This window comes from Lotus japonicus, chromosome 2 (genome assembly GCF_012489685.1).
Source record: "Lotus japonicus ecotype B-129 chromosome 2, LjGifu_v1.2".
Lineage (NCBI taxonomy): Eukaryota > Viridiplantae > Streptophyta > Magnoliopsida > Fabales > Fabaceae > Lotus > Lotus japonicus.
Window position 1 is genome coordinate 90,653,772 of NC_080042.1, and position 20,644 is coordinate 90,674,415.

A 20,644-nucleotide genomic window follows, 5' to 3' on the forward strand; every position below is an offset into this window, starting at 1 on the left:
ATAAAATAACAAATTAAATTAGAGTGAAAATCATAATTTTTTTCTAAAAAAATATTTATATTTATTATGTTTTTTTGGTCAAATTATTCTCATTATACTATTTTTTGTCACAATTATCTTTACTCTCTATCTCTTAGCAAAAAAATAGTAAATAATTTAGATATTTTCTTTTTTGTCACTAATAACTTAGAGATTACAAAAAGATAGATTAGAAATATTAAAAGCCCACCAAAAAGAAACCCGGCCCGAGAACTTCCGCACAACGGTGTTGAGGGAATCGTAGAATCTCTCTGGGAAGGGTGTGACTTGAGGTCCGAGAAGAGAAACCGAAGCACACAAAACAAACTCAAAAACAGAGATATCGTTCTGAAAATCGCCGGAAACTGAAGCACAGACCAAAGTCCAATAGAGATTTCGTTGGCGTGTGAAGCTGCAAATTTGTATCATATCACGGTAGAGGTAGTGATTACGAAAGGAGAAAGAAACCCTAAAAGATGGGGAAGAAGCAGCACAGCAAAGACAGAATGTTCATCACGAAAACCGAGTGGGCAACGGAATGGGGAGGCTTCAAATCCAAAGACAACCGCACCGTCTTCAAGCGTCTTCCATTCTATTGCTGCGCCCTTACATTCACGCCGTTTGAGTATCCCGTTTGTACACCTGATGGCAGTGTTTTCGATGTTATGTCAGTATATTCTCTTCTATTCTCTTCTCTGCTTAGTTATTGCAAAGTTTGCTTGATTTGATAACTTGATTTTGCACTTTGGCTTCAGGAACATCACTCCTTATGTTATCAAATATGGTAAACATCCTGTTACCGGAACTCCGTTGAAGCAGCAGGATCTCATTCCACTCAATTTCCACAAGAATTCAGAAGGTACTTCTTAGAGAACAATCATTTTCTGTTGTTTTTTTATTGGATTATTTGTATTTAAATCCCTGCAAATTCAAATATGATGAATTGATGTTGAATTATCATTGTGGCTAGTCATCCTTTTGATTCTAGTGTACTATTGGAGAGGTGTCTCACTTAAAATATGACAGTTTAATAAAATTTGTGTGTAATATAGTAAGCTAACGAGCATAAAATTGGTTTTAAGGCGTAAATTTTTGTTCTGATAAATGAGATCCTTAGTCATTAAAAACCAATAACAAACAGTTAGACTCTAGAATTATTGGATGTTGGTCTCATGATGGAATGCCAATATCTGTACTGTTTTTCAAAAGAACAAACTAAACTATTTCTGATGGTGAAAGTGAGTTATTTTGCTTATAGGACTTGCCGTGATATTCGTAGGTTGTCTTGCATACTATTTAGCTATTTTAATTGAAATTACAGTGATAATATTCTTGTGGAGCTGTGGTATTGTTCAAAACCTACGTTTTCTCATGTTAAATATGTTATCTTTCTGCAATTACTTATTCGGGGAAGGGGTTGGACTGGTTAGCATTTACGGTTTTCCTGAATGTTTTTTTGCTTCTGTTTGCTAGCTGTTTCTCTATTAACCTTTCTACGTTATTCTGCAGGAGAATTTCAGTGTCCTGTGCTAAATAAAGTTTTCACTGAATTTACACATATTGTGGCGGTGAAGACAACAGGAAATGTGTTCTGCTATGAGGTTTGTTTTTTTTATAAGAATCCTTAATGTTAACAATGCTAATTTACTTGTGTATATGATATTTATGTTTATGTAAGTTCTTATGGGAAATAGGCCGTTAAAGAGTTAAACATTAAGACAAAAAACTGGAAGGAGCTTCTCACTGATGAACCATTCACTAGGGATGACCTTATAACAATTCAGGTGAGTTGGCTTTCAACGAGAACATTTTCTCCTTTCCTTTATTTTTCATTGGCTTGATTTCACATCGTATGTTTGTCTGTGTTCACTGTACAGAATCCTAATGCACTTGACAGCAAGGTTCTTCTGGATTTTGATCATGTTAAACACAATCTGAAAATTGACGATGAAGGTATGCTACACCCTGCAGCTCCGCCATCACTTATCAGCTATTAATCATAGTTTGTCTTGATGCTGCTGCTTTTGTTATATTTAGTATAGCCATGACACCTTCTGTTTTCTTTTCTCAGAACTACAGAAAATGAGTTCGGATCCAACATATAATATAAACATGTCTGGTGATCTCAAGCAAATGTTTCAGGAGATTGGAACTGAGAAAGGAAAAGAAACCGCGATGCATGGAGGAGGTGGTGGCAAGGCACGGAAATTAAGGGCTGATGCACTTGCTGCCGTCATAGCTGCACGGTCACGTCTTAAAGAGGATTCCGAATCAAATCCAAATGAAGAAGCCAAAGCTCCTCAGGCGTTTAGTATTGTGGATGCTGCATCTGCCTCAGTACATGGAAGAAGTGCAGATGCTGCTAAAGCCTCATCAAGTGATAAAACTGCAGCTAGAATAGCTATGCACAAGGCTGGTGACAGGGCACCGGTGAATGCAAAGCTGGTGAGTTTCCTAGATATAACCTCTTTTTGAAAAAGGAACACATTTAGGTAGCTCTTATGCATAATTAAATGACCCTACTGATGTTCCATTTCAGGTAAAAAGCCGTTACACTACTGGTGCTGCTTCCCGGTCATTTACTTCAACATCTTTTGATCCAGTTACAAAAAATGAATTTGAATATGTCAAAGTGGAGAAGAACCCAAAGAAGAAGGGATATGTGCAACTGCATACAACACATGGTGAATTGAACATTGAGCTGCATTGTGATATCGCGCCCAGGGCATGTGAGAACTTTATCACACTTTGTGAACGTGGATATTATAATGGAGTTGCTTTTCATAGAAGCATTAGGTAAGATGGCCACCTTTGAGTCTTTCTTTCTTGAGGAAATCAAGCCTCACGCTTATGATATTTTATAATCATTTTTATGTAGGAATTTTATGATACAAGGCGGTGATCCTACTGGCACTGGTAAAGGAGGTGAATCAATATGGGGAAAGCCTTTTAAAGATGAACTTAATTCCAAATTGGTTCACTCTGGAAGGGGTGTTGTCAGCATGGCAAACAGCGGGCCACACACTAATGGTTCCCAGTTTTTTATCTTGTACAAGTCTGCGCCTCATCTAAACTTTAAACATACCGTTTTTGGAGGAGTTGTTGGAGGCCTGACTACATTAGCAGCAATGGAAAAGGTTCCTGTGGATGATGATGACCGACCTCTGGTGAGTGATTCTTTTCACTGTTGATGCAATATTGTTTCTGTTTTTCATGGTTTCATTCTTCTCATATCATTGAATTTCAACCTGTATTTGCGAACATATGATCATTAAATAAGGCTCTGCTTTAGAAAAAGTAGATTCTTCTGCTGTTGTACATGTGTTGTCATCGTTTGCAAGACTATATTCTTTATTTTTGGCATCTGTTTAGAGTTTAGGGTTGAAGATTTTGTTTTAGACTCTCTCATGTGCATTATATACTAGTGTCTCATTATGCTTCAAGAGCTTGATTGTTTAATGGTGGCTAGTGAAGAGCTGATATTTTAAACAACAATGCTCGTGGGGGCAATTTATGTCTTCTGAATGATCCATTAACCATTAATGTAATATATTTTTTTTGTCTCGCAGGACGAAATCAAGATAACAAATGTCACGATTTTTGTCAACCCTTACACTGAACCGGACGAGGAAGACGAAAAGGATAATGCCAAAGAGAAGAATGCAGAGGATGAAGATAATGTTTGTTCTGAAACATTTGAGATATCTCCTACTGATAATTTTTCACTTATACAAGGCTTTTGTTAACTAATCCTGTGGCCCTTTTTTCTAACTTTTCAGGATAAGATTGGCTCATGGTATAGCAATCCCGGTGCTGGTATATCTGAATCTGGAAGTAAGGGGGTTGGCGGTGGCGTTGGCAAGTACTTGAAAGCTAGGAGTGCTCAAGCTGAATCTGCTAATGTTGACACCGGTACAGCCGTTGGAAAGAAAAGAAAAGCAGTTGTCAGTAGTGAATTTAACGATTTTTCTGCTTGGTAATCATCCCAATTTTGTACAATTTGTAAAAAGTGTAAAATTTTCTTGTGCCGATAGCTTTACAGTGGGAAATTTGACTGAGAAAGAAGATTTTTTTTCACGCCATTCAGAATTAGTAGCAATGAAGTTTATTTGATACAAGAATAGTGGATCATTTTGTCTCGAATGTGCGTTCCCCCACTCATTCTGTTGCTGCGTTCACAGAAATCAGAACTCCATGATTTTCTCATGGATATGATTGATTCTATTTTACAAAACCCATATAGTATTTAACATTTTATTCTTTATCTATTCAATTCATTGAATTTTCCATGATGTAAATATTTGAATCGCTTTGTTCCTCAGTCCTGGGGTGCCATCCATTCCATCGTCGTTTTGGTTGCAGGGAATTTCGTTTATTTCTAGTCTGCTGTCTTGCATGAATGCCAACAAAAACACTTCAAGTCAGTTAGCCTAGGTTGTCATGAACTCTTGGCTTCATGTGGTATCGGATTTAGGGGCGGACAGTTCATTGTGATAGAATATCTAACTACCTATGTTATTAGTGGCGGAGCCAGAATTTTCACATTGGGATCCTTTTGCACAATGTAATGTGACGCAGAAATTATACAATCTTTAATTAGATTACCATTCATAACGTAATGTGGCGTATATGATTTTTAATGGATTATTGAACATCCAAAATCTTGAAATAATCTGTTTTTCCCAAAAAAAAAAATTATGTTTTTACATATCCCTTTCAAGTTTCAAGTTCAAACCTTGATTTGTTGAAAAAATATGGAAATAAGAAGATTTACTTTCAAGGTGGATTTTTCTTACAATTTGTTATCCTCACATTCTTATTTTACTTTTACTATTTTATCGCCTCAATTATATTTTTAAAAGTTTATCCTCTCAATTTTATTTTATTTTAATTTAAGCATAAGAGCAACTCCAACGCTGGGCTCTTAGGCCAGCTGGAGTTGCTAAGAGCCGGCTCTTATTTTTTCCCTGCATTGGAGAGAGCCTTAAAGCTCTTAGCTACAGTCCAGAGGCTCTTCTGCAAGAGCTCCTGCTTAATGAGCTCTTATATTAAAAAACGATTATTTTCTCTCACATGCTCCTCATCAACTACTTTCAGAGGGAAGAAACGGTAGAAGGGAAGAAGAAGAAGAACAGATTTGAAATAAACTAACACAAGAACAAAACCAAAATCAATTTTTTTAAAAAAAAATCCAAACTTTACAACCAAAATCAAACTTTTACACTGCAACTGATATTTACATAGGAAAAAAAAAAAATTCTGAGCCTTGCATGTCCGATCTTGTTGAAAGGGAGACTTGAATGTGCGAAAAGGGGCTTCCTTTCCCCTGATCTGATCTGGTGGCTCCGATTTGGGTGGTGGTAAGTCGATTTGGGGGCGGTGAGGTGGATTTTGGCTGTGGTGGTGGGTGTTTGAGGCGGTGATGTGGGTTGGGTTTCGGTGGGGGTGAGGTGGGTTTTGGGTTTCAGTGGTGGTGAGGTGGGTTTTGGGTTTCAGTGGTGAGGTTGGGTTTCGGTGGGTTGGGTTTCAGTGGTGGTGGTGGGGTTGCAGAGGTGGGTTGGGTTTCAGAGGGGAGAAGAAGAAGAAGAGAAGAGGGGAGAAGAAGGGAAGGGGGTTTCGAGGAGGCAGGGGAGAAGAAGAGAAGAGGGGAGGAGAAGAAGAAGAAGAGGCTTTCGGTGGGTTGGGTTTCAGTGGTGGTGGTGGGGTTGCAGAGGTGGGTTGGGTTTCAGAGGGGAGAAGAAGAAGAAGAGAAGAGAAGAGGGGAGGAGAAGAGGGTTTCGAGGGGGGGGGAGGGGGAGAGGCGGCTAGGGTTCACAAATGGGGCTCTTGATGGGTTTATATAGGGTGACCTGCCCAGCAGGTCACCCTCCCGTTGTGGACCGGTTTCAGACCGGTTTTGACCGGCTGGAGCCGGTTTTTTAACCGTTTTAGGTTGTCTGACTGGTTTGGCCGGTTATCAGACCGTTTCTCTCCCATTTTCAGCTTTTATACATTATATATAGTGTGCACTTCATCATTTTACACATCAATTCAAAATGGATCACCAACATTATCAACAATACTATGATTTGTTGGACGATCAAACACTTCCCACCAATGAAAGTTCTCAACCTCCGCCGGTGTTACAACAAGGAAACCAACCTTCACAGGTGTTTCGACCTACGCCGTCATTTCCTCCTCACAACCAAGCGCGTCACACCCGAGGCAATTTTCAAATTTCTCAACACCAAATGTCTCCATATCCACCTCAAAACCAATCGCATCACCCCGGTGGCACTTTTCAAAATTATCAACACCAAATGTCTCCATATCCACCTCAAAACCAACCGCATCACCCCGGTGGCAATTTTCAAAATTCTCAATACCAAATGTCTTCATATCCACCTCAAAACCAATCGCCTCACACCGGTGGCAATGTTCATAATTCTCAGTACCAAATGTTTCCATATACATCTCAAAACCAACCACTTCACCCTGATGAAAATTTCACAAATCCACAATACCCCATGTATCCACCACAATACCAATTTCAAAGCCAAGCCCCTCCTACTGGTAGCACTGGTTCAAAAGTCTCTGATACACAATGTGAGGCTACGCCTGATGATACACAACACGAGGGTCTAGATGATATTGATCTTGAAGATGAGGATCAATCTTCTGGAAAGAAACGCACCAGATGGAGGGTTAAAGACGATTTACTTCTTGTTCAATCATGGCTCAACATTTCTAAGGATCCGACGGTGGGAACTGATCAAACGGCAGCAAAGTTTTGGGATAGGATCCGCGACCAATTTGATGAGTACCGTGACTTTGACACTCCTCCGAGGACAGGGAAGATGCTGAAATGTCGTTTTGGAAAATTGAGTAAAGATATTCAATTCTTTACCGGTTGCTACAACAAAGTTACCACTCCTTGGAAAAGTGGACACTCAGAGAAGGATATCATGGCTGAGGCGCATGCCCTATTTCAGGTAGACCATAAAAAAGATTTCACACATGAGAATGTATGGCGGATGGTGAAAGATGAACCAAAGTGGAAGGGACAATCAATGAAAACCAATTCAAGGGGACAAAAGAAGTCAGGAGCTGGCGCCGACGGAACATCGACTGACCCAAGTGCATCAATTGATTGCGACGAATATGAGGCAACACCACCAACAACTCGCCCGAAGGGCAAGAAGGCAGAGAAGAGAAAGGCCAAAACAACAGATACTGCGTCAAGTACTCTATCTTTTGCTCCTCACCCTGATGTGTTAGCCATGGGGAAGGCTAAAATGGAAATGATGGCAAATTTTAGGGAGATAAGGAACAGAGAACTAGATTTGCAACAAGCTGACCAACAACTGAAACAAAGTGAACTGCAATTGAGACAGGAAGAACTCAAATTTAAGAAGGCGGAGAACTTTCGGGCATATATGGATATCCTTAACAAGAACACATCTGGAATGAACGATGAGGAGTTGCGTACGCATAACGCACTACGTGCTTTCGCCTTAAGTGAACTAGGAATGTCTTAAATCTTCTTGTGTTTCTTAATGTGTATTAGTGATGTAATTTTATTCTTCCAATTTCTTAATGTGTATTGCATCAATGTTGTAACTTTATTATTCTAGCTTCTTCATGTGTACTGAATCAATGTTGTAATTTCGTTATTCTAATTTCTTAATTAGTATATTGTCAATGTCGTAATTTTATCATTCAAATTTCGTAATAAGTACTATGTCAATGTTGGGGAATATAGCCGTTGGGGAATATAGCGGTTGGGGAATATAGCCGTTGGGGATATAACCGTTGGGAAATATAGCCGTTGGGAAATATAGCCGTTGGGAATATAGCGGTTGGGTAATATAGCCGTTGGGAATATAGCCGTTGGGAATATAGTCGTTGGGGAATATAGCCGTTGGGAATATAACCGTTGTTTCTCTTATTTATTCATGCCATATTTCATTCATTTCAACATTCAACAGTTCTTTCGTTCTCTCATCTTGTATTCCTCCTATCAAATTACACCAATATTTTGTCATTTGTGCCATATAATGGATCCAAACAATTTACCCGACTGGAACACATTTTACAACGAATGTGTGGAGGATTTTATGAATGACACGTTCGTTGAAGATATGATGCAGCAGGAGATGGAGTTCTATCAACAACAACAACAACATGCCAACACCGTTAGGCCCAAGAAAACAAGAAGAGTAATAAAGAGAGATCGTGAAGCTGGGAACGAGCGGTTGATGAAGGACTACTTCTCTGAAAATCCTGTATACACGGAAAAGCTTTTCCGACGAAGGTTTCGAATGCGAAAGCATGTGTTCCTCAGAATTGTAGAGGCCCTTGGGTCTTATAACCCGTACTTTTTAATGTCCGTTGATGCAGTTGGAAGACAAGGTCTATCATCATTACAAAAGTGCACCGCCGCTATTCGTATGTTAGCGTATGGATCACCTGCTGACAGTGTTGATGAATACGTTAGAATTGGTGAAAGTACTGCAATTGAGTGCTTAAAGAATTTTGTAGAAGGTGTGTGTGAAGTATTTGGTGGGCAATACTTGAGGCGTCCAAACGAGGAAGACATGACACGCCTACTTCAATGGGGGGAGTCTCGTGGATTTCCAGGTATGTTAGGTTCCATTGATTGTATGCATTGGGAATGGAAGAATTGTCCAGTTGCGTGGAAAGGTCAATACACCCGAGGTGATCATGGAAGACCCACAATCATGCTTGAAGCAGTGGCATCACAAGACTTGTGAATTTGGCATGCATTTTTTGGCATTGCAGGCTCAAATAATGACATTACTGTGCTAAACCAATCTCCGGTGTTTAATGAGGTTTTGCGTGGAGCTGCTCCCATGGTGAAATTTAGAGTGAATGAAACAATGTATCACATGGGATACTATCTAGCAGACGGTATCTATCCCGAGTGGGGTACATTTGTGAAGACCATCCCAATGCCACAAGGAGAAAAAAAGCAAAAGTTTGCCAAAAGACAAGAAGCAGCAAGAAAGGACGTGGAACGTGCATTCGGAGTGCTCCAATCTCGGTTTGCGATTGTCCGTGGTCCATCACGCTGGTGGCATCCGAATGACATGAAGTCAATCATCTATGCTTGCATCATATTGCATAACATGATTGTTGAAGATGAGCGCAACACGTACAAAGGTAATTTTGTTTATGAGCAGGTCAATAATGACATATCGGATGCTGAAGTATTAAGCGGTCCTATTCCCGCTTTTAGAAATATGTTGGAAAGGAGAGCACATCAAATTGAAAAGTCAATCCATCGCCAACTTCAAGCAGACTTGGTGGAGCATATCTGGGACCTTCCTGAAATCGATAATAATGAAACTTAATCTTCACGCCTTGATGTGTATTTCGTTTCAAATGTATTGTTGTTTATTTTTCATTCTCATGTATTTCCTTTCGTATTTATTTTGTTAATGTAATGTATTAAGGTCTCTCTTAGGGATTGTTGTACTCTTTTTCCTTCACTAGGCTTGTATCCCAATTGGGCTTTTCCTAGTAAGGTTTTAATGAGGCTCTCTCTCTCAAGTTTGGCTCTCTTTTATTTCTATAATTCAATACAATGTACTTTTTTTAAAATTTTAGGAAAATTAATTTTAAATTAAATTAGTATAAGTAATAATTAAATTAATTTCTAGTTGAAGTATTGATATACTATTAAATTTTAAATCTAAATTAGGTGAAAATAAATATCATTATTTAATGTTGTATGGTGGGACACAGTGGGACCCTTGTAATAGTAATTTAAGAGCCCATGCATTGGAGCAAAATCTGCTTCAGGCTCTTAGCAGGCTCTTAAGTCTGACGTGGCACATGAATAGTGTAGAATAGTGCTGAATAGTGTATAAAAGCCCAAATAAGAGCCTAAGCATTGGAGTTGCTCTAAGTATCATCTATGGAAACAATCAGATTCCAACGGGTGTAGTAAATATCCAAGATTTTTTGAAGAATGTGTGTCTTAAGGATCGAATTTTCAATCTCAACAGTTCAAAAAATACTCACTTTTAACAACAGTGATCGACGGCGCTTGAATATATCAATTATTTATTTATTATTTTAATTAATTTAAAATTTACTTTTCTAACGTGGCAAACAACCTAATGTTAGTGTAAAAAAATTACATATATTGCAGATACATTAAATCCAAAATCTCTAACCCAATCAGTGTATAATATTTTTCAATTACATTATTTTGTAGTTCAAATGGTTAAATCCAGAAAATATCCGGAAACAAATAATAAAGAGTAACAATCTTATTCCTCTTACCTAAAACTAAAAGAAAAACAAATTTTCCACTAATATGCCATTTATAAGCTCTTTATTATTATAAAGAATCGCAACCCTCTAAAAGATTTTCAAAACCGACATTAGACCGTTCTGTATCGTAACATATAAACCGTTGTTGTTGTTTTGTCCGCGGGAAGGAACCTTACTTTTCGCAGTCATCTGTTTCGCGCCGTTCTTCGATATCACAACAATATTGCCACCGTGAACTTCTCACGCCAGACCTCTGGTATTCCCACGGAAGCCTGCTCTGAGAAGGTACATCCTCCCTCTTCTTTCCTTTTTTTTCTTATCACATGAGATGATGATCCAAATCCAAATCTTCAAAACGCTGGTAATTTTAACTTTTTTTGTTTCTTTTGTTGTAAGTCTAGTTTCATATAGATGGATGATAGTAATACATGTTTGCTTTGCTAAAGACGGATTACTTTCTTTCAGAAAATTGTGTGTTCAATTTTTACCGTTAATGATAGTTGTGTTGGTATGTAATCTATAAGTACAAATATAAGTGATCAATATCATAATCTTTGGTGGTAACATGAATCGAACCCACCCAATTTTTTGAAAAAAAAATGAAGTACAGATAGTTAAGTTTAGTTTCATTTGGACTTCCAACTGCCCCAAAGACACTTTGCTTGATGGAGTTGGTTTTATTAAAAAAATCTCATATATTTATTATGCTTAAAATAGATGATTCGGTCGTTCAATCTTCGAGGAAGATGAAAATTCCCTTCATAGTGATGTGACTTAAATTATTTTAAATAGGTTATTTGACATCCAAAATCTTGAATCAATCTTTTTGTGATTTACGAAAGTGAGGGAATAAAATAAGTTAGATGTTTCTTGAGCCTCAAGTTTCTCTTTATAAATATTATATCTCTCTCAAAGTTTCAAGGGATTAATCTGAGGATTGCGGCTCCGAGTGTGGATACCTTGCTATATATCTCTCTCTCTCAAACCACTGTTGTCAAGCGTTTCTTTAACCTGCGGAATAACAATAGTGTGGACTCTGTTTCACTTTTCCCCTGTTCTTCTCTGTTTTTTCTCACTCTCATTAAACATTACTCATATTAACATGATGATTTGTGATTTCATTTTCAACATTAACAATGGGTGAATAAAGGGTAGTGGTTTAACACTTTCTTGTTTCGCTTTTGCCACAATTGGAAATCCATAATAAGGTTTAATTTGGCCTTCTCAGACACTCTCTTTTCTGAAAAAGTAAAAAATAATGAAACATGATTATATGGTATAGAGAAGCCAGAAAATATTCAATCTTCTAATTTGTGTTGTAATTTGTATTGGCATGTCTCTAGTTCTCTTTTTTGTTTCTTTGTGAAAATTGAAAAAAAAAATTGAGATTTGTGACTAAAAGCTGAAAAAATTGATTAATTTGATGCAGGAAAAATCTTCACCTGTGAAAAGTGAAATTTCTGCTGAAATTCCCAAATGGCTCATGGGAGTCATCTTGTTCTTGTTCTTATTTTGCTCTGTTTTTCATTGAAATGTGAATCATGGGGTTGGTTTTCATCATCCAAAGAGGCCCCCTCGAGTGGAAGTTCTTATGCCAATGGAGGCAATTATAGAGGTTCTAATGCTGAATTCTCAATTGAGGCTTTCAATGACCAAAAGGGAGTGAAATTAATAGAGAATGCTCAGAGGAAAATGGTTGGTTCAAACACTTGTTGGCAGAATGCTTATCAACATCTTTTTTCTGGCTGTTCCGAGATTTTGGCTGCTGATGAGAAAAGATCAAGATTTGCTTGGCATCTAAGTGATTGCTTTCAAAGAGATTCTGGAAGGTCTTCTTTTCCTCACTGTGATCCAAAGTCTCCCATTGCAACATGCCTAAGAGCTTTAGATGACATTGCTCATAAGGTTTACCTGGAATTCTACCTTGAAACCAACTCCATTTGTTATCAGTTACAGTTAAGTACAATTCATCTTCCTAAACCTTATGTCATTTTTTGCACTTTTGGTCACTATAGTTATGTAATCAAACCATTTTTTTTTTGCTTGTCTCAACTTAAAACTAGTCATATCTTTTACATGGATCAAGTGATTCATATAACCGACTTCACTTAGTTAGACAAGGCTTGTTGTTGTTTTGTTTTTGCCTCAACTTAAATGAAGTTTTGTATACTTTTACAGGACACATGCATTCAAACATGAAACTGAGAGACTTGTGACCGAATTGAAAACTTCAGCACAATATGTAGAGGACAAGTTAGATAGCATTGAAGAGAAATCAGAACATCTATTACAAGACTCAAAGCATATTTATGAATCCCTTGATTCAATCAATATCCACACACAACAAGTGGCTCAGACAGCTAAAACTGTGGAAGGTCACATTGACGTTGTGTTAAGTCACTCAAAGAGTGTGTATGATCAAACTACAAAAATTGCAGTATCACAATCACAGCTAAAAGAAGGGCAAGAGGACATGAAAAGGAATTTGGAGTATGGGGTAGCAATGCTCAAGGAATCTTACAATTATTTGGGGAAAGAAATAGAGAAGTTGAGAGATGAAGCCATTGAGATTGAGAATGAGGTGATTAAAGTTGGGGATGCTATGTCATCAAAGATGAGCAGTTTGCAAAGCAAAGCTGATGATATTGGGAACATGGCTGGGATTTCATTGGATAAGCAGCAACAACTTTTGAAAGGACAATCCATTGCACTGGAGGGCCTAAATTCAATGACTGAATTTCAATCCAAGGCACTAGAGGAGAACAGGTATATATAATTTGTAGACACCCTTGTGCAAACACCCAACAGACATCCAGAGTTAGAAAGAAAAAGAAGAGAGAGAAGTAATGAATGTGATAAGAAAAGAGAGATGGAAAGAAAAATGAGGTGTATGTGAGGGCGTTTGCATTGCTCTAGTGTCTGAGTATTCTTACTGTTATAGTTTGAATTTAGAAACATTTTTTTGGAAACAAAATGTTGACCTTTTGGATGAATTGCAGGAAATCACTACAAAATTTTGCTGAATATGGGCATAGACAACATGAGGAGCTTCTTCATCGGCAGGAACAGATTCAATCACTTCATGATCGTTTAATGGAAAACTCAAAATCAATATTGTCTGCTCAGGTTTGCAACTTCTTGTAGCTGTATTAATTCTTTATATATAAAATTTGTCATAGTCGGTCCTATGTCCGAGTAAAGGAGGAAAGTTATGTTAGGCCTACGACAACCAATATAAAATAGATTGTATCTTTTAATATGGATCTAGTGATCCATATAGCTGACCTGACTTAGTGGGATAAGGTTTTTGTGGTTGTTCTCATTGTTTTATGTATGTATGCTTAATGATTTTTTTAATTAGGATTCTCTATTTTAACTTTACAGGAATCTTTTGAATCAAAGCAAGCAACCATGTTTGCTACTTTAGACAAGCTCTCTGCTTTGCAAAATGCTATGTTACTTGAATCTCGAGTGATTAAAGCTTTCTTCATTTATGCCATAGCAATCTTTGTCATCTACATGCTGACTAGTACAAAGCAAACCTACAATGTGAGGCCATTTCTATACATAGGTAAGTGTACCAACCAATATTTTCAAGTTCAGAAACTCTTGGTTTCATCACTTGCTTTGAATTTAAGAAGCTAAGTTGTAATGCATGTTTAGAAATTCTCCCACAACTGATTCTTAAATCAAAATTTGTTTTGGAGAGAAGCATATTGCTTATGTGGTAGCTTATGGGTGTCATGATTGATTATGAGAAAAAATAAGCTAATACAAACATACTATAGTAGTTTCTTACCATAAGTGATTCTAGAGTACTTTACAGGAAGACTAAACATGCTATAAGTAATTATTGACTAAAAACTATTATGGTGTTGTTTTCAGGGCTTTGTATTACTCTCTTCCTGGAAGTATTTATCATTCGTTTAACTGATGATGACATTGAGCATCAAACATGGATCATAAACAAAGTCAGGTTAACTTTTTTGATAGCTGCTTCATGCCAACTTCTACACGCCATTTGCACGTACAGGTAAGTCACATGATAGATGTTTTAATCTTGATCATTTATGATTAGATTTAACGACCAGTCATGATTTATTTCTACCATTGTCACGTAAATAAACCATTTTCATAGTGAGTGTTTTGATTTTTTTTATCATATATATCTGATAGAGAATTGGTTGTTAATGATGCAGGGACTATGAAATGTTGAACTACGAAATGCTGCTAACTCTAACTAACAAAGTTAACAACATGCTAAAGCAAAACGACTTGTCTTGGGACATGAAAACTGATTATGTGGATTGGTCCGAATGGATAGATGCTGATTTACCAGATGATGTGAATTGCCTTGATGATCCTGACTTTATAGTTCCTGAAGAAGTTGAAGAGAATTCAATCACAACCTCTGCAATTACAAAGAGATACGATCTGCGCTCGCGCAATCGTTTCCATTGATTAGTTATTACCAATCAATCATTATTATAGTTTAGTAATTAGAACTTACAAGTCATTTGTATTAAGTACTAATTCGGTTAATTAGAGTCATGATTCTTGATTATGTACACTAGTGCATGCTAAACTTAGAATTCTAGTAATGTATATGGTACATTTTTTTAGGTAGCATCAACCTCTGCTACTTCGTGGTGGAGATTATTGTTATGGAAAATGGAGATTTATATACTAGTTTGGAATAATGTACAATTAATTCTAAAGTTAAAATTATGAAAAAAGATACATGCAAACTATATAGTAGTGACCACTATCATACACTCTTTTTTTACGACTTTTGACTCAAAATATGACGGTAAAAAACCCATAAGCATAGGTGTATGACATTGTTCTCTAATGTATAGTGATCTACATATACGACCTTAAAATTAACGATAAAGAGAAGCTTTTGTCAATAGTTTACGGTGTCAAAGTAATTTTGAAGAAGAAACTAATTTGAACATGTTATTACAAGTTCAAACGTGAATTTTTTTCTAAGGTTTTGTCTACTGTGAATTAAGAAAACACAAATGCTGATTATTACGGAGTCGGAGACCCTGTTTGTTTGAGTGAGATTTGAGTAGAGAGAAAGGGAGTAGAGAGAGTTAAGGGAGAGAGATGTGAAGTCACCCTTGTTTCATTTGAGACGAATGAGGGAAGAGAGAGATTTAAATGTGGGTATCATCACTTTTATTTGGTTTTGGAAAATGCTGTGGGGCACGACCTTGGGCGTCGTGCACCACACACGAAGCACTTTCTGGCGTTTTAAAACCGCCAGAAACCGTAGCTTTTATTTTTTTTTTGACAGTTGTAGTTTTGTGGCGGTTCAAAACCGCCACAAAATGCCTCTCGTGCATCTGTCGTACCTCTTTCTTCGTACCATATAGCTAGCATTGCTCGGTTTTTCCAATTCCATGTTATTTCTTCTTTTTTTAGTGGATTCACACGGCCAGAAACTGAATATACACCGCCACAAAAGTGTTAAATTGGGTGAATTTGGTATTTAGAATAAAAAATAACTTTTTTTTTTCTTCAACCTCATTTTTTCTCTTTTTTTTTTATCATACCAAACAATCTATAAAATATATTAATATTCTCTATTCATTTTCTCTCTTGTGAAATTTCTCTCCTCAAGCAAACAAACCAGAAATGTAAGAATTCCACATGCAATATCTCCCCATGTTCGAATGAGATTTTAATTTGTAGCCATTTTTTCCACAGAAAACCAATGATTCTTTACCACTTAGTCATTATAGCGTAGCGTTACTATCCTTCGTACTAAATAATAGTTCTCTTAAGAAAAATCTAATACAAAATTAAAAGAATTTCATTGCAATTTTATTTTAACACATGAAGACCATAGCGTAAATAATACTTCTAGATACTAAATATTATTATCTTTTTTATAACAAGTGACCAACTTTTAACGTACTTCACCATAAAATTGTCCTTTTCCTAATGATCGATGACGAAAAACAAAGCAGCCCTGCACCTTTTCCAAACAAGAACACTTCTACTCAATAATCAATTGGCAAAACAAGACTGAGAAAAAAAAAAAGTAATTACACGGCAAGCGCGTTTTCTAATCCTAATTATAGATGTCCAATTAAATCAAGCAGACATGGACATACCCAAACCCCTTCCGATTAATATATACAATAATCGCAGGTGACTTAGTTTTAAAAAATTGGGATGTCAATTTTAATGAGGTAGTCTGGGCCACAAATAGTAATTTATTCTAATCTAACCAGAACTAAGGGGTTTAGAATGAGTTAGACCAACAGAAAATTAATATATTTATATTTTGAGGTCTTGGACAAGACAAGGGACGAGGTAGAGAATTGGTAGGGTTGAGTTGAGTTGGTCTTCAAAGTTAAAAGAAATAGCCTATTGAGCTAGTTAGTTGGTGTTCAAAGAAATGGTCTATAATTTTGGGGTGTGCTAGCTGGGGGGATGATGATGAGTGCGTGCTTATAAACCATCAAAGTAAGAAGGAGTGCAGATAAAGTGACAAAGCATGCCCTAGAACTTTGAGAAGGAGTGCATTTTGATAATAGAATAATGATGTGTGGGTTTATGTAAATAGTAAAGAAAAAAAGTTGGTGGGAGTTTTGGCAGGGTTTGGAGAGGGATTAGGAGGCATAGAACGTGAGTGGCCTGTGCTCAATGCTCATCATAGATATAGATAGATAGTATCATAGTAGTGGAGTGAGTGAGTGGGTTTGTTTCATCAAACATTATTCACGCCGGCAGCTTTACTCTTCTCCTTCTTCTCTCTCTCTACCCATTTGGCAATTTGGCACGCCTGCTCCCACTCATCAAATACTTGCATATAAATTTCTCTTTCTCTCTTTTTAATTCTCTAACGTATCTCACAATCGATAATTATAAGACTAATTTCATCGAAACTCAAAAATTACATTAAGTTGTAGATATCTCTCAATAAATCATTTTCCATACTCAACACTCAAAAATAAAAAACTAAAACTAAATGCTTAAAGAGTTCGACTATCTATTTGCATTCCTAAACATTCTTGCTCTCCCTCTTCTGACTAAAAGAATGAAAAGGATCCCTTCTCACTACCTTTAGCTCGCACTTTGTTGTTTTTCATCTTTTGTCAGAGAGAATTCTATTCTAAGCATCAGCTATAGGCCACAACACCTACAACCAAGCGATTTAGTTATTGACCAAGACACACTTCTCAGTCAATCCACTCTCTCCATAACCATAGATTTTCAATAAACAAAGGAAAAAAGAAAACACCCCCCAATAAAATAAAGAAGAAGAAGAAGAATAAACCTAGAAAAAGAAACCCAACCCCACTTCCCTTCCTTCCACAAAAAGAAGAGGAAAGCACAAATTAATCCTACTCCATTAAATTTTCTTTCCCTTCTTCTCCCCCACACTACATTCACCCTTTTCTATCTCTCTTCCCCTGCCCTGATCAAAACTAACCAATTTTCTTGGAAGTTAACTAGAATCCAAATTGCTCTATCCACCAAAGTAACAAACACCCTCCCAATTCTCCAATATTCAATCAATCATCAATATATCAGAGTCAAAGTTTATTGATGTGGGACTGGTGTGTACCTGTTAATTAATGGATACCTTGTTTAGGCTCGTCAGTTTCCAACAACAACAACCTGATCAATCCTTCAACTCCACCACCAGCAGAACAACAACATCAAGCAGCTCCAGATCCTCCAGACAGAACAACTATCACCACTACCCACAAGAAGACGAAGAATGCTTCAACTTTTTCATGGATGAAGAAGACCTTTCCTCTTCTTCCTCTAGACAACAACAACAACAACAACACTATTATCCTAACTATCAGCCCCACTTTTCCACTAACACCACCCCCACACCACCCCCCACCACCACTGACTTCAACTTCGAATTCTCCGGCAAGTGGGCCCACGACATCCTTCTCGAAACCGCGCGTGCCGTTGCTGACAAAAACACCACCCGCGTCCAGCAACTTCTCTGGACGCTCAACGAGCTCAGCTCCCCTTACGGCGACACTGAACAAAAACTCGCCGCGTATTTCCTCCAAGCCTTCTTCAGCCGCATCACCGACGCCGGAGACCGCACCTACCGGACACTCACCACCGCGTCGGAAAAAATCTGCTCCTTCGAATCAACACGCAAAACCGTCCTGAAATTCCAAGAGGTCAGCCCCTGGACAACCTTCGGCCACGTCGCTTGCAATGGCGCCATCTTAGAAGCCTTCGAAGGGGAATCGAACCTCCACATCGTCGACATCAGCAACACCTATTGCACTCAATGGCCTACTCTCTTCGAAGCACTCGCCACCCGCGCCGACGACACGCCGCACCTCCGTCTCACCTCCGTCGTCGCCACCGGCGGCTCCGTCCAGCGTGTGATGAAGGAAATCGGCGCCAGGATGGAGAAATTTGCTCGACTCATGGGCGTTCCGTTCAAATTCAACGTCGTCCACCACGCCGGCGATCTCTCCGAACTCAACCTCTCCGATCTAGACATCAAAGACGACGAAGCCTTAGCAATCAACTGCGTCAATTCCCTGCATTCGGTAACCGCAATCGGTAACCGTCGCGACGCGTTGATATCTTCCCTGAGGCGGTTACGGCCGAGGATAGTGACGGTGGTGGAGGAGGAAGCGGATTTGGATATCGGATTCGACGGATTTGAATTCGTGAAGGGATTTGAAGAATGCTTGAGGTGGTTTAGGGTTTATTTCGAGGCATTGGATGAGAGTTTTCCGAGGACGAGTAACGAGCGGTTGATGCTGGAACGGGCGGCGGGGAGGGCGATCGTTGATGTGGTGGCGTGTTCGGCGGCGGAATCGAGGGAGAGGAGGGAGACGGCGGCGAAGTGGACGCGGCGTATGCATGGAGCGGGGATGAATACGGCGGCGTTTAGTGAGGAGGTTTGTGATGATGTGAGGGCGTTGTTGAGAAGGTATAAGGAAGGGTGGTCGATGACACAGTGCTCCGATGGAGGGATATTGTTGACGTGGAAGGAGCAGGCGGTGGTGTGGGCCAGTGCATGGAGGCCTTGACGACGTGAAGGAGGGAGGAAGGGGAAGAAAGCATGACTCCAACTCTCTCCAAGTTAGTTATTCGCACGTGTTCGAGGTTCTTTTGGCACGTGTGTGAGTGGGTTTTTGGGTGGTGATGGATTTTGATTTTTTTTCTTTCTTTTTTTGAGTTTGGTAAGTAAGACAATATGGGATTAATTGAAGGTTATCAGGGTGGACTTTGCATGTATTGATTAATGAAAAAAAGGAATCAAGAACTATAAACTGATTTTTATTACAAACTTTTTTTTTGAATATTTCATGCTATTTTTTAGTTGTGGAGTATAGTACAAGTTGTGACTTTACATATATGTATCAATTGTAATGAATTAATGATATTTTAAGGTGTGTTAAGAGTAGTTTATTTGAGATATTTGCATTATATAAATATTTCATACCTATCGACTATAGACTGTGGGAATAAATTGATAAAATCATAAGATATTATTTAGTTATGTTTAAAAAAATACTTTTTAACCTACTTATAAATTCTCTTAAGGCTTTATCTTAGATTAAGTTTGTCATTGATATAATCTTTTAAGATTGTTTGACTAAATTTATCAAATGAAATTATAAATTGAAGGCTGAATAGCATTTTTGGTACTTCACTTATCACAATTTGATAGTCCTTGTCCCTCAAAGAATTTATTAATCTACAACGTCCCTCACATTTACTAACTGTTGCAGTTTTGATTTTTTGTCAACTTTCATCCAATATTTAACAATTTTTAGTTAAAAAATCAATTAAAAAAACTTGAATAACACTTTTATGTTTTCTAATTAACAATTTTATTGTTTCTAGTTTTTTTAATTGATTTTCTAATAAAAAACCGTCAAAAATTGGATGAAAGTTGATGGAAAACCAAAATTGTAACAAATAGTAAATGTGAGGGATATTGTATGCCAATAAATTTTAGAAAGGACAAGAACTGTCAAATCTTGATAAGTAAGGTTTGAAAAATGCTATTAAACCTAAATTATATTGTCTACCCAAGTGTAGTAGAAAAAATGAATATGAAAAAAAGTTGTCAGCTACCATACATAACCTTTCTATAACGATAGATGAAATTAAAAATTGAAACAAAGACAAGAATAAATAATCAATTATAATTTGTAGTAGTATCAGTATGTGATAATCATCGAGGCTATAATTTGCAGCGATAAATAATCACATTCACTACATCATTGGGAGATGCTATCACTAAGAAAAATAGTATGAATTTTCAAAAATTGTGAAATTGTTAGATCAATTTTCATTGATAATAAAAGTGTCTTGTTTTCTCAGGCAA

At 37.6% G+C, this 20,644-nt stretch overlaps 5 protein-coding genes across 8 annotated transcripts; all 5 read left to right on the forward strand.

Annotated features, from left to right (window-relative positions):
- Positions 1–253: 253 nt before the first annotated feature.
- LOC130740922 (peptidyl-prolyl cis-trans isomerase CYP65) lies at positions 254–4,161 on the forward strand. Its single transcript, XM_057593642.1, has 10 exons — positions 254–685; positions 774–877; positions 1,528–1,619; positions 1,713–1,802; positions 1,896–1,971; positions 2,090–2,463; positions 2,558–2,814; positions 2,897–3,185; positions 3,588–3,698; positions 3,798–4,161. The coding sequence occupies exons 1-10, from the start codon at positions 495–497 to the stop codon at positions 3,996–3,998; spliced, it is 1,785 nt and encodes a 594-aa protein (XP_057449625.1). The 5' UTR covers positions 254–494; the 3' UTR covers positions 3,999–4,161.
- Positions 4,162–6,524: 2,363 nt separating this feature from the next.
- LOC130737265 (glutathione S-transferase T3-like) lies at positions 6,525–7,535 on the forward strand. Its single transcript, XM_057589017.1, has one exon. The coding sequence runs from the start codon at positions 6,525–6,527 to the stop codon at positions 7,533–7,535; it is 1,011 nt and encodes a 336-aa protein (XP_057445000.1).
- Positions 7,536–8,054: 519 nt separating this feature from the next.
- LOC130737266 (uncharacterized) lies at positions 8,055–9,371 on the forward strand. Its single transcript, XM_057589018.1, has 3 exons — positions 8,055–8,637; positions 8,800–9,071; positions 9,201–9,371. The coding sequence occupies exons 1-3, from the start codon at positions 8,055–8,057 to the stop codon at positions 9,369–9,371; spliced, it is 1,026 nt and encodes a 341-aa protein (XP_057445001.1).
- Positions 9,372–11,220: 1,849 nt separating this feature from the next.
- Positions 11,221–14,925, forward strand: LOC130740923 (protein GAMETE EXPRESSED 1-like). 4 transcript variants are annotated; one of them, XM_057593647.1, is made up of 7 exons: positions 11,221–11,326; positions 11,729–12,254; positions 12,478–13,065; positions 13,299–13,425; positions 13,684–13,870; positions 14,185–14,332; positions 14,499–14,925. In XM_057593647.1, the coding sequence occupies exons 2-7, from the start codon at positions 11,776–11,778 to the stop codon at positions 14,758–14,760; spliced, it is 1,791 nt and encodes a 596-aa protein (XP_057449630.1). In that variant the 5' UTR covers positions 11,221–11,326; positions 11,729–11,775; the 3' UTR covers positions 14,761–14,925. The 4 variants fall into 4 exon arrangements, with proteins under 4 accessions (XP_057449630.1, XP_057449629.1, XP_057449626.1 ...); XM_057593646.1 differs by having other exon boundaries at positions 11,285–11,507; XM_057593644.1 differs by having other exon boundaries at positions 11,287–11,450.
- A 2,600-nt stretch (positions 14,926–17,525) lies between these two features.
- Positions 17,526–19,719, forward strand: LOC130740924 (protein SHORT-ROOT). Its single transcript, XM_057593648.1, has one exon. It carries the CDS (start codon positions 17,895–17,897, stop codon positions 19,335–19,337), a length of 1,443 nt encoding a protein of 480 aa, XP_057449631.1. The 5' UTR covers positions 17,526–17,894; the 3' UTR covers positions 19,338–19,719.
- The last annotated feature ends 925 nt before the right edge of the window (positions 19,720–20,644 follow it).

Excerpts from the sequence above, each read along its gene's own strand:
- LOC130740924 (XM_057593648.1), top strand. The coding sequence starts at position 17,895 with ATGGATACCTTGTTTAGGCTCGTCAGTTTCCAACAACAACAACCTGAT.
- LOC130737266 (XM_057589018.1), top strand. The coding sequence starts at position 8,055 with ATGGATCCAAACAATTTACCCGACTGGAACACATTTTACAACGAATGT. Across the intron at positions 8,638-8,799 it reads GGAGTCTCGTGGATTTCCAG|GCTCAAATAATGACATTACT; the intron begins GTATGTTAGGTT and ends TTGGCATTGCAG. Across the intron at positions 9,072-9,200 it reads TCCAATCTCGGTTTGCGATT|GTCAATAATGACATATCGGA; the intron begins GTCCGTGGTCCA and ends GTTTATGAGCAG.
- LOC130740923 (XM_057593647.1), top strand. The coding sequence starts at position 11,776 with ATGGCTCATGGGAGTCATCTTGTTCTTGTTCTTATTTTGCTCTGTTTT. Across the intron at positions 12,255-12,477 it reads TCCATTTGTTATCAGTTACA|GACACATGCATTCAAACATG; the intron begins GTTAAGTACAAT and ends ATACTTTTACAG. Across the intron at positions 13,426-13,683 it reads AATCAATATTGTCTGCTCAG|GAATCTTTTGAATCAAAGCA; the intron begins GTTTGCAACTTC and ends TTAACTTTACAG.
- LOC130740922 (XM_057593642.1), top strand. The coding sequence starts at position 495 with ATGGGGAAGAAGCAGCACAGCAAAGACAGAATGTTCATCACGAAAACC. Across the intron at positions 2,815-2,896 it reads GCTTTTCATAGAAGCATTAG|GAATTTTATGATACAAGGCG; the intron begins GTAAGATGGCCA and ends ATTTTTATGTAG. Across the intron at positions 3,186-3,587 it reads ATGATGATGACCGACCTCTG|GACGAAATCAAGATAACAAA; the intron begins GTGAGTGATTCT and ends TTTGTCTCGCAG.
- LOC130737265 (XM_057589017.1), top strand. The coding sequence starts at position 6,525 with ATGTATCCACCACAATACCAATTTCAAAGCCAAGCCCCTCCTACTGGT.